Source organism: Felis catus, chromosome A3, assembly GCF_018350175.1.
Source record: "Felis catus isolate Fca126 chromosome A3, F.catus_Fca126_mat1.0, whole genome shotgun sequence".
Lineage (NCBI taxonomy): Eukaryota > Metazoa > Chordata > Mammalia > Carnivora > Felidae > Felis > Felis catus.
In genome coordinates this window covers 102,871,243-102,890,992 of record NC_058370.1, presented here as the reverse complement: position 1 = coordinate 102,890,992, position 19,750 = coordinate 102,871,243, and the positions used below count along the sequence as shown (strand labels likewise).

Here is a 19,750-nt window from a genome sequence, read left to right as displayed (position 1 = left end):
AATCTTAAAATGCTTAATTTTAATTTATGATGACATGAAAGTACAATGGCAGTTTACTTTAAATTTTTTTTAACATTTGTTTCTTTTTGAGAGGGAGAGAGAGAGAGAGAGAGAGAGAGAGGAGGGGCAGAGAGAGAGAGAGTCACAGAATCCAAAGCAGACTCCAGGCTCTGAGCTGTCAGCACAGAGCCCAACGTGGGGTTCAAACTCATCAACCAGGAGATCATGACCCGACCCAAAGTCAGATACTTAACTGACTGAACTACCCAGGCACCCCGGCAGTTTACTCTTAAGTACATTCTGGGGCGCTTGGGTTGCTCAATCAGTTGAGCATCTGACTTTAGCCTGGATTATGATCTCATGATTCATGAGTTCAAGCCTCACATTGGGTTGTGCTTTGGCAGCTCAGAGCCTGCTTCAGATCCTGTCTCTCTCTCTCCTCCTCCCCTGCTCGCTTGCGTACTCTCTCTTGCTCTTAAAAATTAATAAAATAAACACCTAAAAAAAAAAAGTACATTCTGTAATAATCCAGGAGGAGTTCTCCACTGCTCACTGAGTGAAAAGTGGTATGATGCTGACCTTTCTGGAAGCTCTGGGATTAAGAGACCAAAAGGAGAATTAATATATTCTGGATCCCCAATTCATTCCTTATGAAAATAGATAAGGTAGGGAGGCCTGGGTGGCTCAGTCGGTTAAGTGTCCAACTATCAGTTTCGGCTCTTATCATGATCTGGCAGTTTCATGAGTTCAAGCCTCACATCAGGCTGTGTGCTGATGGTGCGGAGCCTGCTTGGGATTCTCTTTTTCTTTCCCTCTCTCTCTGCCTCTCCCCTACTCATGCTGCCTCTGTCTCTCTCAAAATAAATAAACTTAAAAAAAAATTTTTTTAATAGATAAGGTATAGTCAGGAAGAAAGAAAAGCAAGATAATTAATGAAATCAATCTTGCTTGCCACCAGCCAGATCCTTTTGAAGTGTTCAGAGTATAATGGAGCTAATTAGGAACTGCCATAGCACTATAAAAGCAAAACCTTCAAATGTTTAAAATGACCTCTTACACTACTGTCAGAGTTTTCACTGAAAACATTTTATATATGAGTGCCTGGCTGGCTTAGTTGGTAAAGGATGCAACTCTAGATCTTGGGGATGTGAGTTTGAGCCCCACACTGGGCAGAGTGTTTAATTTAAAATAAAAATAAAAACAGATTAAAAAAAAGAAAACATTTTATATAGATTAAATTTATCTATAGACCGATTTTAAACAGAAAAACATTTCAAGAGAAAAAAAGCAGTAAAATAAGAGGATTAATTTCATTTACCATGGTCATTTGTCCTCATATCTATGACTAAACTTTATTTGATTAATCTAAAAGAATATTATTTCTGAGTTTAATCTGGCATACCACTATAACAGATATGAAATCAATCCCTCCCTACAACACAGCAATACAAACAGGCACATCTTGTCCTTCATATATGCAGAGGCAAAGGATTTAGCATTCTCCCTTTCAAAGCAGTCATGGCCTTTGATAACCCTGCTGTACTTTCCTCCTATAAACTAAGCATTTGTACACCAAATGGCCAGGTCTCAGGGGGGTCTCCGGCCATGCAAGCTCACATCTGGTGTAAAGATCCATGGAGGGGCACCAGGGTAGCTCAGTCAGTGAAGCATTTAACTCTTGATTTTGGTTCAGGTCATGATCTCACAGTTCATGAGATCGAGCCCCAAGTCAGGCTCTGTGCTCACAGCACAGAGCATGCTTGGCATTCTCTCTCCTCTCTCTGTCCCTCCCCCTCGCAAAGTAAATAAACAAAAATAAATAAATAAATAAATAAATATCCATGGAAAGCATGATCTTCCTATGAAATAAAACGCAAGAGAAAACTCCCCCCCTCCCCAAACCCCAATCTGTATATGGACAACTGTGATTGCTTCTCTAGATAAACACAAAATGACAAAACAGTCTCACCCTTACCTTTCTGGGTATCCTTCACTCCCTCTTTCTTCAATTCTTCAGGAAATGGTAAGGATTGAGCAGCATTTGCCATTTCTTTAGCTTGTATATACTGCTGAAGCTCTTTAGCAAAAGTATCTTCTGATTCCTGACTGCAGGTATCATTATCACTATATACATCATAGTCCTTACTTCTTGATTTTCTATGTAGCAATTTCTTCGGTGATGCTGTAGAGTTCCCCAAGTGCCTAAACTAAGTAAAAATTAAATTTTCAATTTTAAAAACCTAGCATAATTCAACGCAATCTGGTTATAAAGAAGAAGTAAAGACCAGCCATGAACTGATCATTGTTGAAGTTGGGTGATGGGTATACGGGGGTTCATATACTTTTCTTTCCACTCTTACATACTTAAAATTTTCCAGAATTAAAAAAAAACATAAACAAAAAACACAACATATTGTCCTTGAAGAAAACTTAACACAAGATTCTGAATTTGTACACTAGATGTACTCTACTGAATTAAAGACGAAACCCCCAAATCTTAATTATTTGATATAATTTTATTTGATTGAATTATGGTATTACAATTCACATTTTATTTCTCCTTTGCATCCCTTTGCATACTTTAAATGGTTTAATTCAATAACTCATCATTTCATAAAAGAACAAGTAAACTGTAATGGCCCAAGTGAAAATCTATACTACACTAAGATATATCACAGCTAGCAAAGTCCGTTATTTTTCCTGTAACTCACAGCATTGGTGGCAGAGAAGGTGGCAGCACTGACAACAAGGAAGAAAGAACTGCCCCGTTCTCTATAATCAAGTTAATTTTACTTTCAGAAACAGTTTTCTAACACTGTTGTTGCAGCTGCCCCAAGGCGACAGATGCAAACACTGGCACCCACACTGGAAGAGCAAGCCAGGTAAGGCAACTGACCCTGGGTCAGCCTGAGATGATCACAGGAGACAACTTAAAGTACTCTGAATTAAAGTACCAGAATTCCCTAGTATTGGTTATATAGGTATTTATACTCGATAACCCAGGTGGATCAAGTTGTATAATTATAGTTAGTATATAGGATACATTTTAATTAAGGTTTATTTTAAAAAGTCCAAGTGTCAAAGGGCTCCTGTTTTGATATCAAGAAGAGATGACATGTCTACCATTAAATTGACCAATGATCCTGCTCCAGAGCATGCTTTGGGGCCTGGTCTCTTACCTACTTTCTTATAACTGATCAAGGCAACAGACTCAAACAAACCAGAAGACTATTATAAAATATACTAAGTGGCCCAATTTAATGGTTTACCTTTGATGATTAACTTCAAAGCTAGGAGTCGTACCACCAGAGGATTTATCATAGGCTTAGAAAATGACTTTGCTCCCTGCCTGAAGAATCCAAACAAGTGGAGAAAGTTTCCTAACCTGACAGTGGCCTTAATGTACACCTCATCTTCATTACACCAGACAAGACTACCAACCAATCCAACAATCATCAGGCCACCAAGTTCCTGGTCTCCAAGTTTTCAAGAAAGAGCACCTTTTAAAACTAAAGCCATAGAATGAACTTGTAAATGTATCTTCTTCCAGTCAGGGGTTGGCAGATATCGGCCTGGCCTCTTGTTTTTGTAAATAACGTTTTGCTGGAACACAATCACACCCATTCATTCACTTCTCTGCTACCTGTGGCTTGGTTGTGACAGACACAATATGGCTCACAAAGTCAAAATGATGCACTAGCTGGTCCTTTATAAAAAGTTGGCCAATTTCTGTGATAATTATGTTTACCTTGGTTTTCGCCTTTAATTTCATTTAATGGGCACAGGGAGAATCATTCAATTATGCAACAGCTTCGCGAAGCTTAGTCAAACACACAGGAAATTCTATTCAGCGTAACTGAATCAAAATATCACAATGATCCAAATGAATAATTAAGTGCTCCCTCACACACAAAATATGTACCAAAGCAGACCCCTTTTAACAGGTAATATGTCTGATTTGTTTGTATTAAATGAAAAGATGAGACGACTTGGCAACATGAATAAAACCAGGAAGATCATCAATTATGTTGTTTTTTATACATTAGAGATGAGCACTCCTAATGGATATGATTACTCTTAGAGAGCAATGAAATACACAAAATACGAATGATTGCTTTAATACTTTTCTTCATGCAGCTAGCTATAAACTCCTTGCTTTGATATTTGTTGTTCTCTATGTAATTTAGAAAGCATATAAATGGGGCGCCTGGGTGGCGCAGTCGGTAAGCGTCCGACTTCAGCCAGGTCACGATCTCGCGGTCTGTGAGTTCGAGCCCCGCGTCGGGCTCTGGGCTGATGGCTCAAAGCCTGGAGCCTGTTTCCAATTCTGTGTCTCCCTCTCTCTCTGCCCCTCCCCCGTTCATGCTCTGTCTCTCTCTGTCCCAAAAATAAATAAACGTTAAAAAAAAAAAAAAAAAAGAAAGCATATAAATACACTATATAACTTTTTTCCCTTCAGTGAAGGAGTCTAAATAAAAACTTTTTTAAGCAAAAGATTTTTAATTTAGGATGATTTATTGAACTAGTGTGGCCTCCTGAAAGTCCACAGAAATAAAAGTATAGAAATGTAAAAACAGTTCCATATTAGTGGGGGTGAGGGGGAAATGAAGTACATTCATCAGTAATTGAGAAAAGTTTAACAAATTATTGGCAAACATTTGAAAAACAAAAAGCAAATGATAATTGGGGGGCTGGGCTTATGTTGGTGTGTGAGAAATGGGGCTATAAATGAGGATGAATTAAAATTCTACATAAAAACAGACAAAGCTATTGTTAACAAATTCTCTCTACCCTACTCCTCACCAGAATACATACAAACAAAAATTTACCCTGGGCAAAAAAGAGAATAAAGAAATTGAATAAAATGTCTGATAAAAGCCAAGTCTTGTTACCTGGGTACTAAGACCCCAGGATGAAGTCCTCCACATTCTGGCATTTGAGAGCAACCCCCACCAGAAATATACTCCATCCACTCAACCTACAACAGGAGTTCTACCCCATTGTCCAGAAGAGATCCGCCCACTGGGGTCTATGGACAGAATTCAATGAACTTGAATGGCAATAAAAATCACACATTATTTGCATCATCAACCCTTAAATTGACATTTAGCATCTTCCTGTTGTGAAACACAGGCCAACAAACAGCAGTAGTATCAGCAGTACCAGCAACTGTCACTAATAGAATCATAGTTACTTTCATATATCACCTTATAGTTGTTGCAAATCTCAAAATTTTATCTTTTATGTTCATCACTATGTCAAAGTTACAATAATTAGACCTGTTGGACCTTATTACTTAGTACATTAATAAAGAACATATTACTCTTTTCCCATTTGTTTTATTTTGATCACTATTATTTCAATAAAATAAATTTCCTTTGTAATCCAACATAGTCTATTTTATTCACTTAAAAACATTATTCTGAGAAGGGACCCATGGGCTTCACCAGACCGCTGAAAGGGATGCACAGCACAAAGCAGGCTGCAGGAAACCCACTTATCCACACAGCCCACTCATGTACAGAGAATGTCCAGTCAAGCTTCCCATCTGGACAAAAGGCCTACAGAGACACAGACCCGGCAACACACCAGTTTAGGCCGTCCATCAACTCTCCAGGCCTATCTTAAATCAAGGGACAATGAAGGCGCAAAACACATGACAAAAATCTAGAGCAGGTGTCATTAAACTGTTCCCAGGGCCAAATCCATCTTGCCACTTATTTCTGTAACAGCAAGCTAAAAATGGTCTTTAGAATTTTTAAATGTTTGAAGAAAAAAATCAAAATAATAATATCTCATGACAATGAAAATTATATAAAATTCAAATTTCAACACCCATAAATAAAGTTTAATGGAACACAGCCACGCTCATTCATTTACATATTATACTAGATGCTTTCACACTACAATAGCAGAGCTGAGCAACAGCAGAGTTGAATAGTTGCAAAAGAGACCATAAATAGTTGCAAAAGAGACATTCAAGACATTATCTATTTAAAAAATGCTAGAAAGCTGTAACATCAAAACAAAGAACAAGAAAGAACTCTTGAATAAATTATGAGAAACCAAGAGTTAGAAAATGGATGCTTAAAAAAGACGTAATTTATAATAGCCTCATCAAACATCTAGCAGTAAACCTAACAGAATGTAGGATACCTACAAAGAAAAGTATCATATACTGTTGAGAGAAATTGTAGAGGACCTAAAGATTAGACAATTCAATATTCTAAAGATGTCAATTCTTTCCAAAATGATCTACAGATTAAATGTATTCCCAATGAAAATTCCACCAGAATTTTCCACGGAAAAACTAATTTTAAAATTTATATAGGGCTAAGAAAAAGCCAAGACACTTAAAGAAGAAAAATAAGGTGAGAGCACTTGCTTATCTGACATCTAAACTCACTATAAAGCTGCAGTAACTAACACGGTGAGCTCTTAGGGGAGGGCTAAACAGATAAACCAGCAGAAGAGAATAGAGTCAAGAAACAAACCCACTCAAACACAAACATTTGATTTTTGAAAATGGTGACACTGCAGACCAGTGGAGGAAAAGACCACTCTTTTCCTTCAGTGAATGGTGCTGGAACAACTGGGTATGATAACAGGAAAAAAAAAAAAAAAAAAAAAAAGGTAAAAAAAATGTATTACCTCTACCTCACAGTATACAGATACAAAAATTAGTTATGGTGACTATAAGCCTTTGTGAAAAGCAAAACAATAAATCTTTTAGAAGACACTACAGAAAAATATTTTTATTATCTCAGGATATTTAGATAAAACACATAAAACACTAACTATAAAGAAGAATAAATTTGAATGCATTAAAATATAAACTTTTAATCCAAAAATGCCATCCTGTAAAGACACAAAATAAGCAGATATCTGCAACAGATAATACTCAATGAAGGGCGGGGGGGAACCCTTATAATCCAAAATAAAGAACTACAAATCAAGGGAAAAAAAAAAATCACAGACAAACCCGTAATACTAAGACAAAAAGACCTGAACAAGCACCAAAAAAAAAAAAAAAAAAGGAAATCCAAATGGACAAACACAAAAAGGTGCTCAATCCCAATAGCAATTAGGAAAATATAAATGGGGCGCCTGGGTGGCTCAGTTGGTTGAGCGTCCGACTTTGGCTCAGGTCATGATCTCGCAGTTTGTGAATCCGAGCCCCGTGTCGGGCTCTGCGCTGACAGCTCAGAGCCTGGAGCCTGCTTCAGATTCTGTCTCCTCCTCTCTCTGCCCCTCCCCTGCTCATGCTCTGTCTCTCTATAATAAATAAATGTTAAAAAAAATTTTTTTAATAAAAAAATATATATAAACTAAATTACAATGAGAAACTTCACCAGGTGATAAAAAATAAGATGGATAATAATATCACATGTGGAGTAGCAGAAATACAGTCTTTCATATAAACCTCTGGGAATAAAAATTGGTAAAACCACTTTGGAATACAGTTTGGCATTAAGGTAAAGGTATAGATGCTTATACTCTAAGACCCAGAAGTTCTACTCCTAGGTAAATACAGAACACACGTGCAACACGACACAAGTTAAAGAATGTAGCAGCACTGCCTATAATCTCCTATAACCTATAACCTCTACCAACAATGAAATCTAGTATATTCAATAAAGGAATACCATGCAGCTAAGAAAATAAACAAGTATACACCACAACATCTATGAATCTTGTAAATATAATGTTGAGACAAAGAAGACAGAAAAGAACACATACAGGGGTGCCTGAGTGGCTCAGTCATTAGGCATCTGACTCTTGATTTTGGCTCAGGCCATTATCTCACAGTTCCTGAGTTTGAACCCCATGCCAGGATCCACACTGACAGCATGGAACCTGCTTGGGATTCTCTCTCTCCCTCTGTCCCTCCCCCTCCTCCCACATGCACACACACACACACTCTCTTTTTCTCTCTTTAAATAAATAAACTTAAAAATCATCTTTAAAAGAAAAAATACAATCACTATCTTATTTCTATAAAATGTAAAAACAGGCAAGAAAAAACTGTGTTCTTTAAGGATGACAGCATCAGCAGTAAAACTAAACCTGTAAAGAAGAGCAAGGAAGTGATTATTAGCATGCAAGTTAGGACTCTAGTTACCTCTAGGAGGAAAGAAGGGGTTATGACTGAGAAAGGAGGCATCAGAGGCTTTGCGCGTAATGTTCTTTCTAGACTTGCAAATTGTTGGCTTGGGTGTTCTATTTTTAATTTTTTTTTTTTCAACATTTATTTATTTTTGGGACAGAGAGAGACAGAGCATGAACGGGGGAGGGGCAGAGAGAGAGGGAGACACAGAATCGGAAACAGGCTCCAGGCTCTGAGCCATCAGCCCAGAGCCCGACGCGGGGCTCGAACTCACGGACCGCGAGATCGTGACCTGGCTGAAGTCGGCCGCTTAACCGACTGCGCCACCCAGGCGCCCCGGGTGTTCTATTTTTAATCAGCTGTGATACTGTACATTTATGTTTCATGCACTTGTGAGTAAAGAGTCGGGCTGTAGCAAGCCTACTTACGAATAATGCAGGTGTCCATCTTCTCACAGTACTGTTTCTTGGAATCTACTTAAGATTAACTGTAGAATGTTCTATCTGCCTAATTCCTGTATAGGATTATACATGGATTAGGGAACCTTAAGTGGGTATGAAGAACTGGGGTCTGTATGACTAAAAGAGTATTAAAAATTGGGGGGAAATCCAGGCTACAGTTTTAGTGTCAAGACCTTGGTTCTTGTCCACAGCAGCCACACATGCCCCAAAGGGCAAAAGAAGTTATATACTTGGGTAGCTGAGAAACTGAAGATGATGTACCTGCTGCATTATCTGTCCTGTATCCTTTTATAAAGCTGAGTATAAAAATAGCACATTAAATGATGCCTGGGTGGCTCAGTCCACTAAGCGCCCAACTTTTGATTTTGGTTCACGGCATGATCTTGTGGTTCGTGGGCTCCAGGCCCACATCCAGCTCCACACTGGCAATGCAGAGCCTGCAAAGTATCATATTAAAGCCTATTTGTGTCTTGTGAGTCTCACTCCCCACTCAAACCCATCTCTTTGTAATGTGTTAAAATTCACAATTAAAAAAAAATTTCACGGGCGCCTGGGTGGCTCAGTCGGTTAAATGTCTGACTTCAGCTCAGGTCATGATTTCATGGTTGAGTTTGAGCCCCTCATGGGACTCTGTGTGGACAGCTCAGAGCCTGGAGCCTGCCTCAGATTCTGTGTCTCCCACTGTCTTTGCCCCTCCCCTGCTCTCTCTCAGTCTCTCTCTCACAAAAAAACATTAAAAAAAATTTAGAAAAAAAAAATTTCAAAAAGAGAGAAAGAGGCAAGAGAGGCATAGATACTAGCTGTTATGGGTTGACTGTGTCCGCCCCCTCAACATTCTCTTGATGAAGTCCTAATCTTAGAATGTGGGCTTATTTGGAAATAGGGCCATTACATGTGTAATTGGTTAAGATGAGGTTCCTAGGGTAGGTTCTAATCCAATATGACTGATGTCCTTATAAAAGGATTAATTTTGGGGTGCCTGGGTGGCTCAGTCGGTTGAGCAGTTGAGCGTCTGGCTTCGGCTCAGGTCATGATCTCGTGGTTTGTGAGTTCGAGCCCCGCGTCGGGCTCTGTGCTGACAGAGCCTGGAGCCTGTTTAGGATTCTGTGTCTCCCTCTCTCTCTGCTCCTCCCCCGCTTGTGCTCTGTCTCTCTCTCTCTCAAAAATAAATAAACATCAAAAATAGAAAAATAAATAAAAGGATTTTAGATACAGAAATATGCACACAGGGAGAACACAATTCAAATATGAAGGTAAAGATCAAGGTGATGCTTCTGGAAGCCATGCCAAGGAACACCAAAGACTGGCAACAAACCACCAGAAACTATGTGAGGGGCATGAAACAGACTCCCCCTCACAGCCCTCAGAAGGAACCAACCTTGCCAGCACCTTGATCTCAGATTTCCAGCCTCCAGAGACACAAGACAATAACCTTCTGTTATTTAAGTCACCCACTTTGTGGTACTTTGTTTAGGGCAGTCCTAGCAAATTCATCCAAGCTTTAAGCTGTAAATCACTAAGGTTAGTTGAGTTAGCTGTAAATCACTAAGGTTAGTTGAGTCAGCAAATCAAAACCCTTAAAAATTGTGATCTAATTTGAAAAGGTTTTGAAATAGACTACAACCCATTTCAGAAATAGAGACAACCAAAATAAAAGCAATACACTAAAACAGTTCACATTAAATGACTAAAGTTTTTTAATATGTTTTTTGACCGTGTAACCAAGGTTTCCTTGATATAAGCAACTAGATCTCAAATGCTGACTATACTGAGACAAATAGGACCCCTGATAAATTTCTCACACCCACTCCTGTCTGGTGTTTTGATATGCCAACTTAATCTTACTTTTTTGGGTATTTGCTCACACTCCAGTTTTACTTCCCATTTTATTTTCTCTTCTTGTGTTTCTTCAACTTCTGTATCATCTATTTCATCATCGATTCTGTAGCAAAAATATCAAATAATACAAGAAGGGTTTTTCAACCTGGAAATGGTTCATACCACACCATTAAAATTCACTGCTTTGGCTTATCTTCTACTTGCCCTCAAAGGAATTCCAAATTCAAATTCTACTCCAAATACTCCAAGAACAAAATTACAGAAGCAGTAAATGTCAACATGTGTTTGTAAGTAAAGTACAAACCTGAAATTTAATGCATAACCTTCATGTTCTAGTATTAGCAGCTATAGAAACCACCCATTCATTCATCCATCATTCCATTCATTCAACAAATACTGAGTATCCACCATATACCAGGCTGTAGGCCTTAAATCCTGGAACACAACAATGAAAAAGACTTTGTCCCTGCCTTGTGAGAACTTTCTATATTCTTGGAGAAAAAAAATAAAGCAATTTCAATATAGTCTGATAAGCATTGGTACATATATAAAGAACACTTAACCTACATTTGGGAGCCAAGGGTTTTCTAAGTCTCAAAGGTATATAAGAATTAGCTAACAGGGTTTCCGGGCTGACTCAGCTGGAAGAGCATGCAACTCTTGATCTTGGGGTCATGAGTTTGAGCCCCATATTGGGTGTAGAGATTACTTAAAATAAATAAACACGTAAACTTTTTTAAAAGTTAGCAAACAAGGAGGAACGTAAGGGAGAATAGTATTTCAGGTAAAATACAGGGTGTCCTTCAAGGTCAGGAGAGAGCCTAACTTATAAGCAAGTGGAAAGATAAAAAAGAAGTTGTTTCCAGACTTGCAAGGACTGAGAAGCTGAACATGCAGAGACGTCATCTGAGACAATTACTTGAGAATATTCTGGCAAAGCTAAAAATGAAAGATGAAGATGGGAAATATAAGAAGCTGGTGAACAAAGATGCCAATGAAATTTATGGGTAAAGCTAAATAATGGCTTATACTATAAATACCAGAGACTGAAAGCAATTGTGTCTGGACAAGTAGTGAGTACTGAATAAAAGCTTAAGATAGGAGTTACATGCCTGGTAAAGGTAAGGACTAGGCAATGTGTACATTCTCAAAAAAACGTGTTACAAATGGAATGCGCAAGAATGTGAAGAGTGGCTCTGAGCTTCTTTCAAATTTAGGAGGAGCTCAGGCTTCACAACTTAATCCAATTCAACAGTTTACCACTGATCTATCCCCAGTTAGAGCCTCAAAATTTCTTCAGATAAGACACCAAGTTTGAGCCTTCTACAGAAGCCATTATTACAAGAGCCAATAAGCCAGATACTGTGAGCCTTCATTGCTCCAGTTACAGTAATGAAATATTTCATGGAGTAGGAGGCAACCTCCCCTGAGGCAAAGCAATAATGACAGTAATGACTACAATAGCATTAACAACAGCAGCAGCTAACACTTGCATTATGCTTTCCCTCTGCCAGAAGCTATTACATGCATATTACCCACATCACAACAAACTTAAGACATACAGACCATTTCACAGACGAGAAAACTGAATTACAGAAAGCTTACAAAACTTCCCACAGACCTAGTTAACTGGAAGAGTTGAGATTGGAGCCCAGGCAGGCAGAGCCAAGTACCTATTCAACATACTCCCCTGGATTCCTACCTGACATATTTTTAATAGAGCCAAAACTGAATTCTTGATCTACTCCTCTTGCTATTTTCAACACCAACTCTACCCTTCTAATGATACCGACCAAAAACCTTGAAGTCAACATAGACTCCTCTCTCCTATCCCCATCCAATCTGTGAGAAAATCCAGTTTATCTTTAAAATATACCCATATTTGGCCACTGCTTGCTACTAAATACTATGATCCAAGCTTCTCTTGACTTGTTACATTCTACTCTCAACACAACCAGAATGACCCTGCTAAAATGTCACCCTGTTGAAAACCTTCCAATAGCCTTTCATCTCATTCAGGGTAAAAGGCAAAGTCATTCTTATGGCATCTACAAGTCCCTACATGAACTGCCTCCCTGACCCTATCATGCGTACCTCTAGAGTATTACTTCTCTTCAACTCCTGCTACTCCTGGCCCCTCTGCTCCAATGACCCAATCACACCATGTTCACTCCACTTCAGGACTTTTATACATGCTTTTATATTCTCTCTGCTAGAAATCAATCTTCCTCACCTCCAAGTCCCTACTCAAATATTACTCATCGATGATATCACTGAGGCTTTAACTATCGTCTTTAAAACATCTACATTCTCCCGACCATCCCATCCTCACTTCCTATCATTTTCGACCATCCCATCCTCACTTCCTATCATTTTCATTTTCTCCCAGGCATTTATCATCACCTAAAACACTCTCTATTTATGTACTGTGAACCAAGCATATAAATCTCATGAATATGGAGATTTTTATCTTTTGTTTATTTATTCCTATAGCCCCAGGGCCTAGGATGTCTCATACGTGGCAGGTGCTCAATACACGAGTAATCCCATCATAAAATTAATAGCAAAAAACCCAGAAACCATTAAAGATTAATTCATTTGACCTTACTTAAAACAAACAAAAAAACCTTTATGCAATGAAAATAAAGCCATAAGCAAAGTCAAAAGACAACAAATTGGAAGTAAAATATCTGCAGACCAGAGATCCTAAAATTTTAAAGAGAAAGACCAACAAAAACAGGCAAAGGATATGTATGAACAAGGAACAGTTCACAGATGCTCTCCACATTTCAATACCATTCTCCACCTAATACTTTGGCAGAAATCCAGAAGTGTCTTTTATGTAGTTCAGTAAAATCGCTTCTCGGCCTTTTGGCTAAGATCAAGTGTAGTATGTAGTTCAGTAAAGCTTTTGTGAATAGAATCTTTTGTCCAACACATCTTCAAATCGACAGACCCTATTGTTTTCTTACATGCAGCTATTGTTTTTGTGATGATTCACCTTGCCGAATTCTCTTACGTATTTCAATAGTCTATTAACTGGTTCCTCTTGTTTTCCTTTGTAGATGATCACCCATCTGCAATTAATTAGTGTCTTTGTCTCTTTTCAATATTTATAGATCTTATTTTAGTCACTTTGCCTTAGAAACGTAGCAATGAAATCAAATCATGGCTCCTGAAGTAAGACTGGGTAACTTAATCCTAGTTTTGCCACTTACACTGTGCAATCTTGACAAGTTATTTATCCTTTCTCTGCAATTTTCTCATCTGCAAAAACAAGGATAGTGCTTTTCTTCAAGGTTAAGATCAAATGACGTATTTCATGTAAAGCACTAAATAAAACTCTTGATGGTAGCCTGAATTAAGGTAATAGTTTTAATTAAGGTATTTGAGAGAGACGGGAACAGATTTGATATCAGAAGGTAAAATCAACCAGAATAAGAGATATATTGACAACGAGAGAAATAAAGGAACAAAGGACTGTGTGTCACAGTTTCAGCTTAGGGAAATTGGAAAAAATACATTAAAAGCTTAGAAGTTGGTTTTTGCATTTCAAACTCAGTAAAAAAAAAAAAAAAAAGTAAATTAGTATCTGCGTGTAAAGAAACTACACTATACACGTCTCTAAGAATGAGATCAATAAACTAGCACCGTCTGGCCAGCAGTGCCCCCGACTTTCTCAACCTAAAGGAAATGTTACATCTCAAAGGTGTTTGCTGATTTATTATGGTCTTCAGGGTCTTTTGAGGCAAATCAATGCACTAAAGGCAAACTATTCACCCTTCACTGCTTAATGAACTTAGGGTTTCGGTTTTTTCTACAAGAAAAAAAAAAGCGGTTAGCATGTGTCAGTGAGAAATGACAATCTGTCCCCTAGGAGCTGATGGTCCGATGGAGGTAGGAGTACTTTGGGAACCCACTGGGTTTCTAACCTGGTTCACAGGGTCAGGAGCGCAAGGAAAGGGGAGCATCCTGGGGCCTCCCTCGACCCCCCTCGGTCGCCGCCTGGACCCCGCCGGTGCCCTCAGCCTCAAGCAGGGTCCCGGCCAGAGCCGTGGCGGCTTACGAACGCATCCCCACCTCCGGCGTCCGTCCCCGCGGCTCCGGAACGACCTCTCCACGTCCGACCCTCGCGTCTGCCAGGCCAACCCCACGCGCTCGCTCACGCACTCCCCGCGCGACCCCGCGGCGTGGTCCACGCGCAGCCCCAGCGGCCTCCGAATGGAACCAAAAGGCGGAACACAGCTGAGTCCCTGCGACCAAAGTAGAAAAAGATGCGGAATCACCTTTCATCAGAGTCCGTGGTCGGATTTTTACCCAGGGCCGGGTTGGGGGGCTTGGAGAAAAGATTCTCAAAATCCATCACCCTCACAAGGACCCGGCAGCTATAAAGTAACAGCCACCGCGTGAGGAAAAGGGACTCAGTGAGGCGCACTGGCCACAAGTCGCCCCGCGCATGCGCCGCCTCGTCCCCGCGCAAGCCCGCTGTCTCCTGCTCATTCGCGGTTCTGCGCACGCGCCAGTTTAGGTGTATTGTTTTTCCGTTCCCTTTTTGATCTGTTATCCCAAATGTTTACTACAATTTTTAAATTGAGTCCTTGGGATTCTTTCTTTCACTTTCATTAGGGGTAAGTGGGCATCCCAAGTTGGAGAGAATTGTGTCAAGGCAGGAAAATAGAGCATATATACGGGAAACGGAATTGTTCAGTTTTGCTTACTACAACGCCGGGGGAAGAGTGGCGATTGTGGGAATAATGAAAGGAAGGCTCAATCTGTAGGGTAGCTAATGACCTCAAACATGACTCACTTCTATTAGTGAGAGACTGATTCCTAGCGTGAATCAGAGTCCGCTTCCCATACAAACGAAGGAAAGTTCTTTGAAGCCAGACATCTTATTTTCCCCTGTAGTTTCACAAATTCTTTATAACACTTCTCCCTTCAAAAGGTGGAGCCTATTCCCCTCTCTTAAATGTGGACTAGATTTAGTGACTCCTAGTAAGTAACACTGTTAGATGGTGCCTGACTTCCGAGGCCAGGTGGTGAAAAGCATCACTCTTTCTGCCTTAGGCTCTTGAATTACCTACCTGAAGGAAAGTCCGTCACCATTTCATAAAGTACTCATGCAGCCTGTGAAAAGCCAGCCATATGAGTGGCCATCTTGGAGCTGATCTGCCAACGTGACTCCAGCTTCAGGAGAATCTGGAACAGAACCACCCCAGCTAAGTAGCTCCTGGATTCCTGACCCACAGAAAATATAAGAAGATAAATAATTACGTTACTGGACTCAGGTCTTTGGACCCAGCCATAGTAGAAATGAGGCTGGACCCAAAATTTAAAAGTACAGGCAAGGCTTTATTATGGGGGCAACAGCTACAGCTGGAGAGAGACAGGTAGTGACAAAGGTGTCAAACTGGCTCTCTGAACAATAGTCAAGGGAACTTTTTTTTTCCCTACATGTATTTATTTTTGAGAGACAGAACACAAGTGGGGAAGGGGCAGAGAGAGAATGAGACGCAGAATCCAATGCAGGCTTCAGGCTCCGAGCTGTCAGCACACAGCCTGATGTGGGGCTCGAACTCACAAACCGTGAGATCACGACCTGAGCCGAAGTTGAACACTTAACCAACTGAGCCATCCAGGTGCCCCTCAAGGGAACTTTTAAAGGGACTGAGGTGGGAAAGGAGGGATGTTTAAGCATGTAGGGGTGAGGAATTCCAGGAAATTTGGGGCACAGGCCCAGTTGACAAAACATGCTTCATACATATGTTCTGGGTGTTGTCTCCACTTCTGGGTGCATTTTTTAGCATTATAATGAGGGAAAAAGTCAGTGAAAATAAATTTGCTGCCCATCTTATATCAGACTAGTCTGAACCTGGTCTAGTGTTGTTCCTTGGCTGGGGCTTTGCAAGAAAAAGCAGTAACAGCTCACGGGTTGCTCTGCAAGAGAAGTGTTAACAGCCATGTGGGAGAGTTCCGGGTGCAGAGGGTTTTGTTCCCAAGGTCCCTGTCTCATTTATGTTTTAAACCCACAAAGTTTTGGAAAAATTGGCTATGCAGCATAGATAAGTGATGTCCCTATCGTTATAAAGCAGCTGGCCTAAACATAGAATTATCATATTCTACTCCTAGGTATATACACCAAAGAATTGAAAACCGGGACTCAAACAGATATTTGCATACTCATATTCATTGCAGCATTATTCACAAGAGCAAATAAGTGGAAACAACCCAAGGAATGGATAAATCAATTGTGGTATATACATACAATGGAATATTATTCAGCCATACAAAGGAATAAAATTCAGACACATGCTACAAATGATGAACCCTGAAAACAGTATGCTAAGTGAAGTAAGTCTGCCTCAAGAGCATAAATGACTGGGGCACCTGGGTGGTTCAGTGGGTTAAGTGTCCAACTTCTGCTCAGGTCACGATCTCACGGTTCATGGGTTCGAGCCCCATGTCAGGCTCTGTGCTAACAGCTCGGAGTCTGGAACCTGCTTCGGATTCTGTGTCTCACTCTCTCTCTGCCCCTCCCCCACTCATGCGTTGTCTCACTCTATCAAAAATAAATAAATGTAAAAAAAAATTTTTTTTTAAAGGCATACATTACTATGTTTACATTTATATGAGGTATCTAGAATGGGCAAATCACAGAGACAAATAATAGATTAGAGACTTTCGGTGCTGGGAGAGGGGGGAAATGGGAGTCATTGCTTGATGGTTACAGTTTCTGTTAGGGGTGATGAAAAAGTTTAGAAGCAGACAGTGATAGCTGCACAGCAGTATGTAGTTAATGCCACTGAACTGTCACTTCAAAATGGTTAAAACAGCAAATTTTATATCATATATTTTACCACACACACAAAAAAGCAACTGACCTAATAAGATGTTGGAATGGCCTCTTGAGGACCAGTTTCAGTACCAGCTAGATGCAAAGTACGTTTTGTGGACATATGCTATAAATCAGCAATCAATAATATGGTGCTATTTCTCCCATAGTCGGGATTCGTGGGTCTGGGAGTCAAACCATGGAAATGGGAGTGGACCCTTCCTTTATCATCTCTCTGACATCCTAGTAAAATTTTTGTTGTTGTTTTGTTTTTTTTTAATTTTTGCTTCTAATCGCTAAAACTTTGGGTTCTACTGGTCAGCAGAGTTTTTCAACCTCAACATTTTGACATTTTGGTTTGAGTAATTGTGGGAGACAGTTCTGTGCATAATAGGATGTTTAGCAGCATCCCTGGCCTCTCCCCACTAGATGCCAGTAGCACTCCTTCCCCTGTTGGCACCTTTATAGTTGTTACAATTTTTGTGTGCATTAGGGGTGGGGATGATTGTCAAAGATAAACAAAGCCAGGCATTAAAGTAGCAATATTTTTATTCAGTTTTTATTCAGAGAAAGAGCTGAGCTCCAGATTGTGCAGGGGTCACTGGGTGTTTTAAAGGGACGATGAAATAATGTATAATTCAATTTACATGAAATGTTCAAAAAGGCAAATCTTTAGAGACAGAAAGTAGATTATCAGTTGCCTGACACTGGTGTGGCAAGACAGGATTAATTGTAAATAGGCACTTGGGGGAAGGGAATGTTCTGAAACTGAACGTTGGTGATAGCTGCATAATTCGGTAAATTTACTAACAGTCATATAAGTGTACACTTAAAACGGGTAAATTTTCAGGCATATGTTTTAATATCAAAAAAGCTATTTTTAAAAAAAATAAAGGGAAAATGAGAAGTGGGCTATCCAAATTAGCTACAATAAGACCTAGGTAAAATGGTTTACAATAAATAAGGTCCTGAGATTCTAATCTAACTCCGAATGTTAATTGTTACTCCCGACAAAATAGATCTACTTTTCGAATGTTTACTAGTAATGTATTATGTCAAAATGTGGTGGATACCGGCAGAATTATCTATCAGTGTGCAGGTCTTATCAATGGCTACATTCAACTTAAAAAAAAAAAAAGTGCTATTTTTTTCCTTTTTCAATGTACATATCCAATTTTTTTTCGTTTTAAAATTTAACGACTAATTTTGATTGCTTCCGAATGCGCTGCATTTACGCATTAGCCAGATGCATTTATACCACAAAGTCATATATCTGAGAGGATTTACCATTAAGTCCATCATTTCATTACAAAACAAGGAACTTTCCTTCGGAACTAAATAATTTACTGAATAGGCCAAAACATTGAGTTATCATTAAAAAACTATTTCCAGGGGCGCCTGGGGGGCTCAGTCGGTTAAGCATCCGACTTTAGCTCAGGTCTTGACCTCAGTCTGTGAGTTCGAGCCCCTCATGCGGCTCTGTGCTGACAGCTCAGAGCCTGGAGCCTGATTCGGATTCTGTGTCTCCCTCTCTCTCTGCCCCTCCCCTGCTCATGTGGTCTCTGTCTCAAAAATAAATAAAAATATTTCAAAAAATAAATAAAAATATTTCCAAAGGTCACACTGTTCATAAGCATAAAAACATGTGACGGCTAGTTTTTGTGTGTGTTTATTATTGACAGAGAGAGTTAGATAGAGCATGAGCGGGGAAGGGCAGAGAGAGAGAGGGAGACATAGAATCTGAAACCTCCTCCGAGCTGTCAGCACAGAGCCCCTGCACGGGGCTCGAACGCACGGACAGCAAGCTCATGACCTGAGCCAAAGTCCGACGCCCAGCCGACTGAGCCACCCAGGCACCCCTAGTTAATATATACATACATATAAATAAAATATTCGTGTATATTTCCAGATGGAATGTTAATGTTTTTACTATATAACTTAAATCTGATTGTTTTGTTTTCTTTTATTAATAATCAGGTAGGTAAATTTAGTATTAACTATCAGAAAAAGTCACATGTCAACCCATTTTTCTCAAAACGCATTCCCAAGCACTAAACATTACAAAAAGATAGGTGCTACTTTGTAAGAGAATGTACATTTCCCCATTATTTAAGCGACCGAAGTGATTTTTTTTTTTTTTTTCACTCTACCCGCGAGTTCTTTATCACCCCACCCGACCACGCAGCAGAAGGGCTTTGAGGGCCTGTTTGTTAGGGGGCGTCTTGAACCAGACTTCCGCCCGTTTCCCCGCGGGCTTTCACAAGACGGGCCCGGAGGGCCCGAAGAAGGCCCGACGGGCCTCCTACCCCGCCCAGTACTACTCCAGGCGCCGCCCGGCCCCTCCAGCTAGCTGCCGCCTCCGCCGTTCACTGAGAAGGATGGGAACCCGCCCCTGGAGGTGATTGACGGACTGCCTCCTCCAATGGCCAACGCGTTCGGCCCCGGCGGGCCGGGCAAGGGCCGCGGCACGCGGAGGAATCTCTCCTGCCCTTTAGTCCCGGGCTAGGTGTT

General features: G+C 40.1%; 1 protein-coding gene and 1 pseudogene across 6 annotated transcripts in view; one reads left to right on the top strand and one right to left on the bottom strand.

Moving 5' to 3' along the window:
- Positions 1-14,885, bottom strand: part of ZC3H8 (zinc finger CCCH-type containing 8) — a 31,598-nt gene extending 16,713 nt beyond the window's left edge. For 3 of the 6 annotated variants that reach the window (XM_006930300.5, XM_003984259.6, XM_006930301.4), the window contains exons 1-3: positions 14,694-14,882; positions 10,414-10,510; positions 1,976-2,207 (exon numbers count right to left, since the gene is read on the bottom strand). In XM_006930300.5, coding sequence (XP_006930362.2) covers positions 1,976-2,207; positions 10,414-10,510; positions 14,694-14,770 — 406 coding nt within the window. In that variant the 5' untranslated portion in view covers positions 14,771-14,882. Of the gene's footprint in view, positions 1-1,975; positions 2,208-10,413; positions 10,511-14,693 lie in introns of all 6 variants that reach the window. The other 3 variants (XM_019827586.3, XM_006930302.5, XM_019827585.3) reach the window with 3 other exon arrangements.
- Positions 13,263-13,350, top strand: LOC111559993 (annotated as a pseudogene).
- Positions 14,886-19,750: the final 4,865 nt, after the last annotated feature.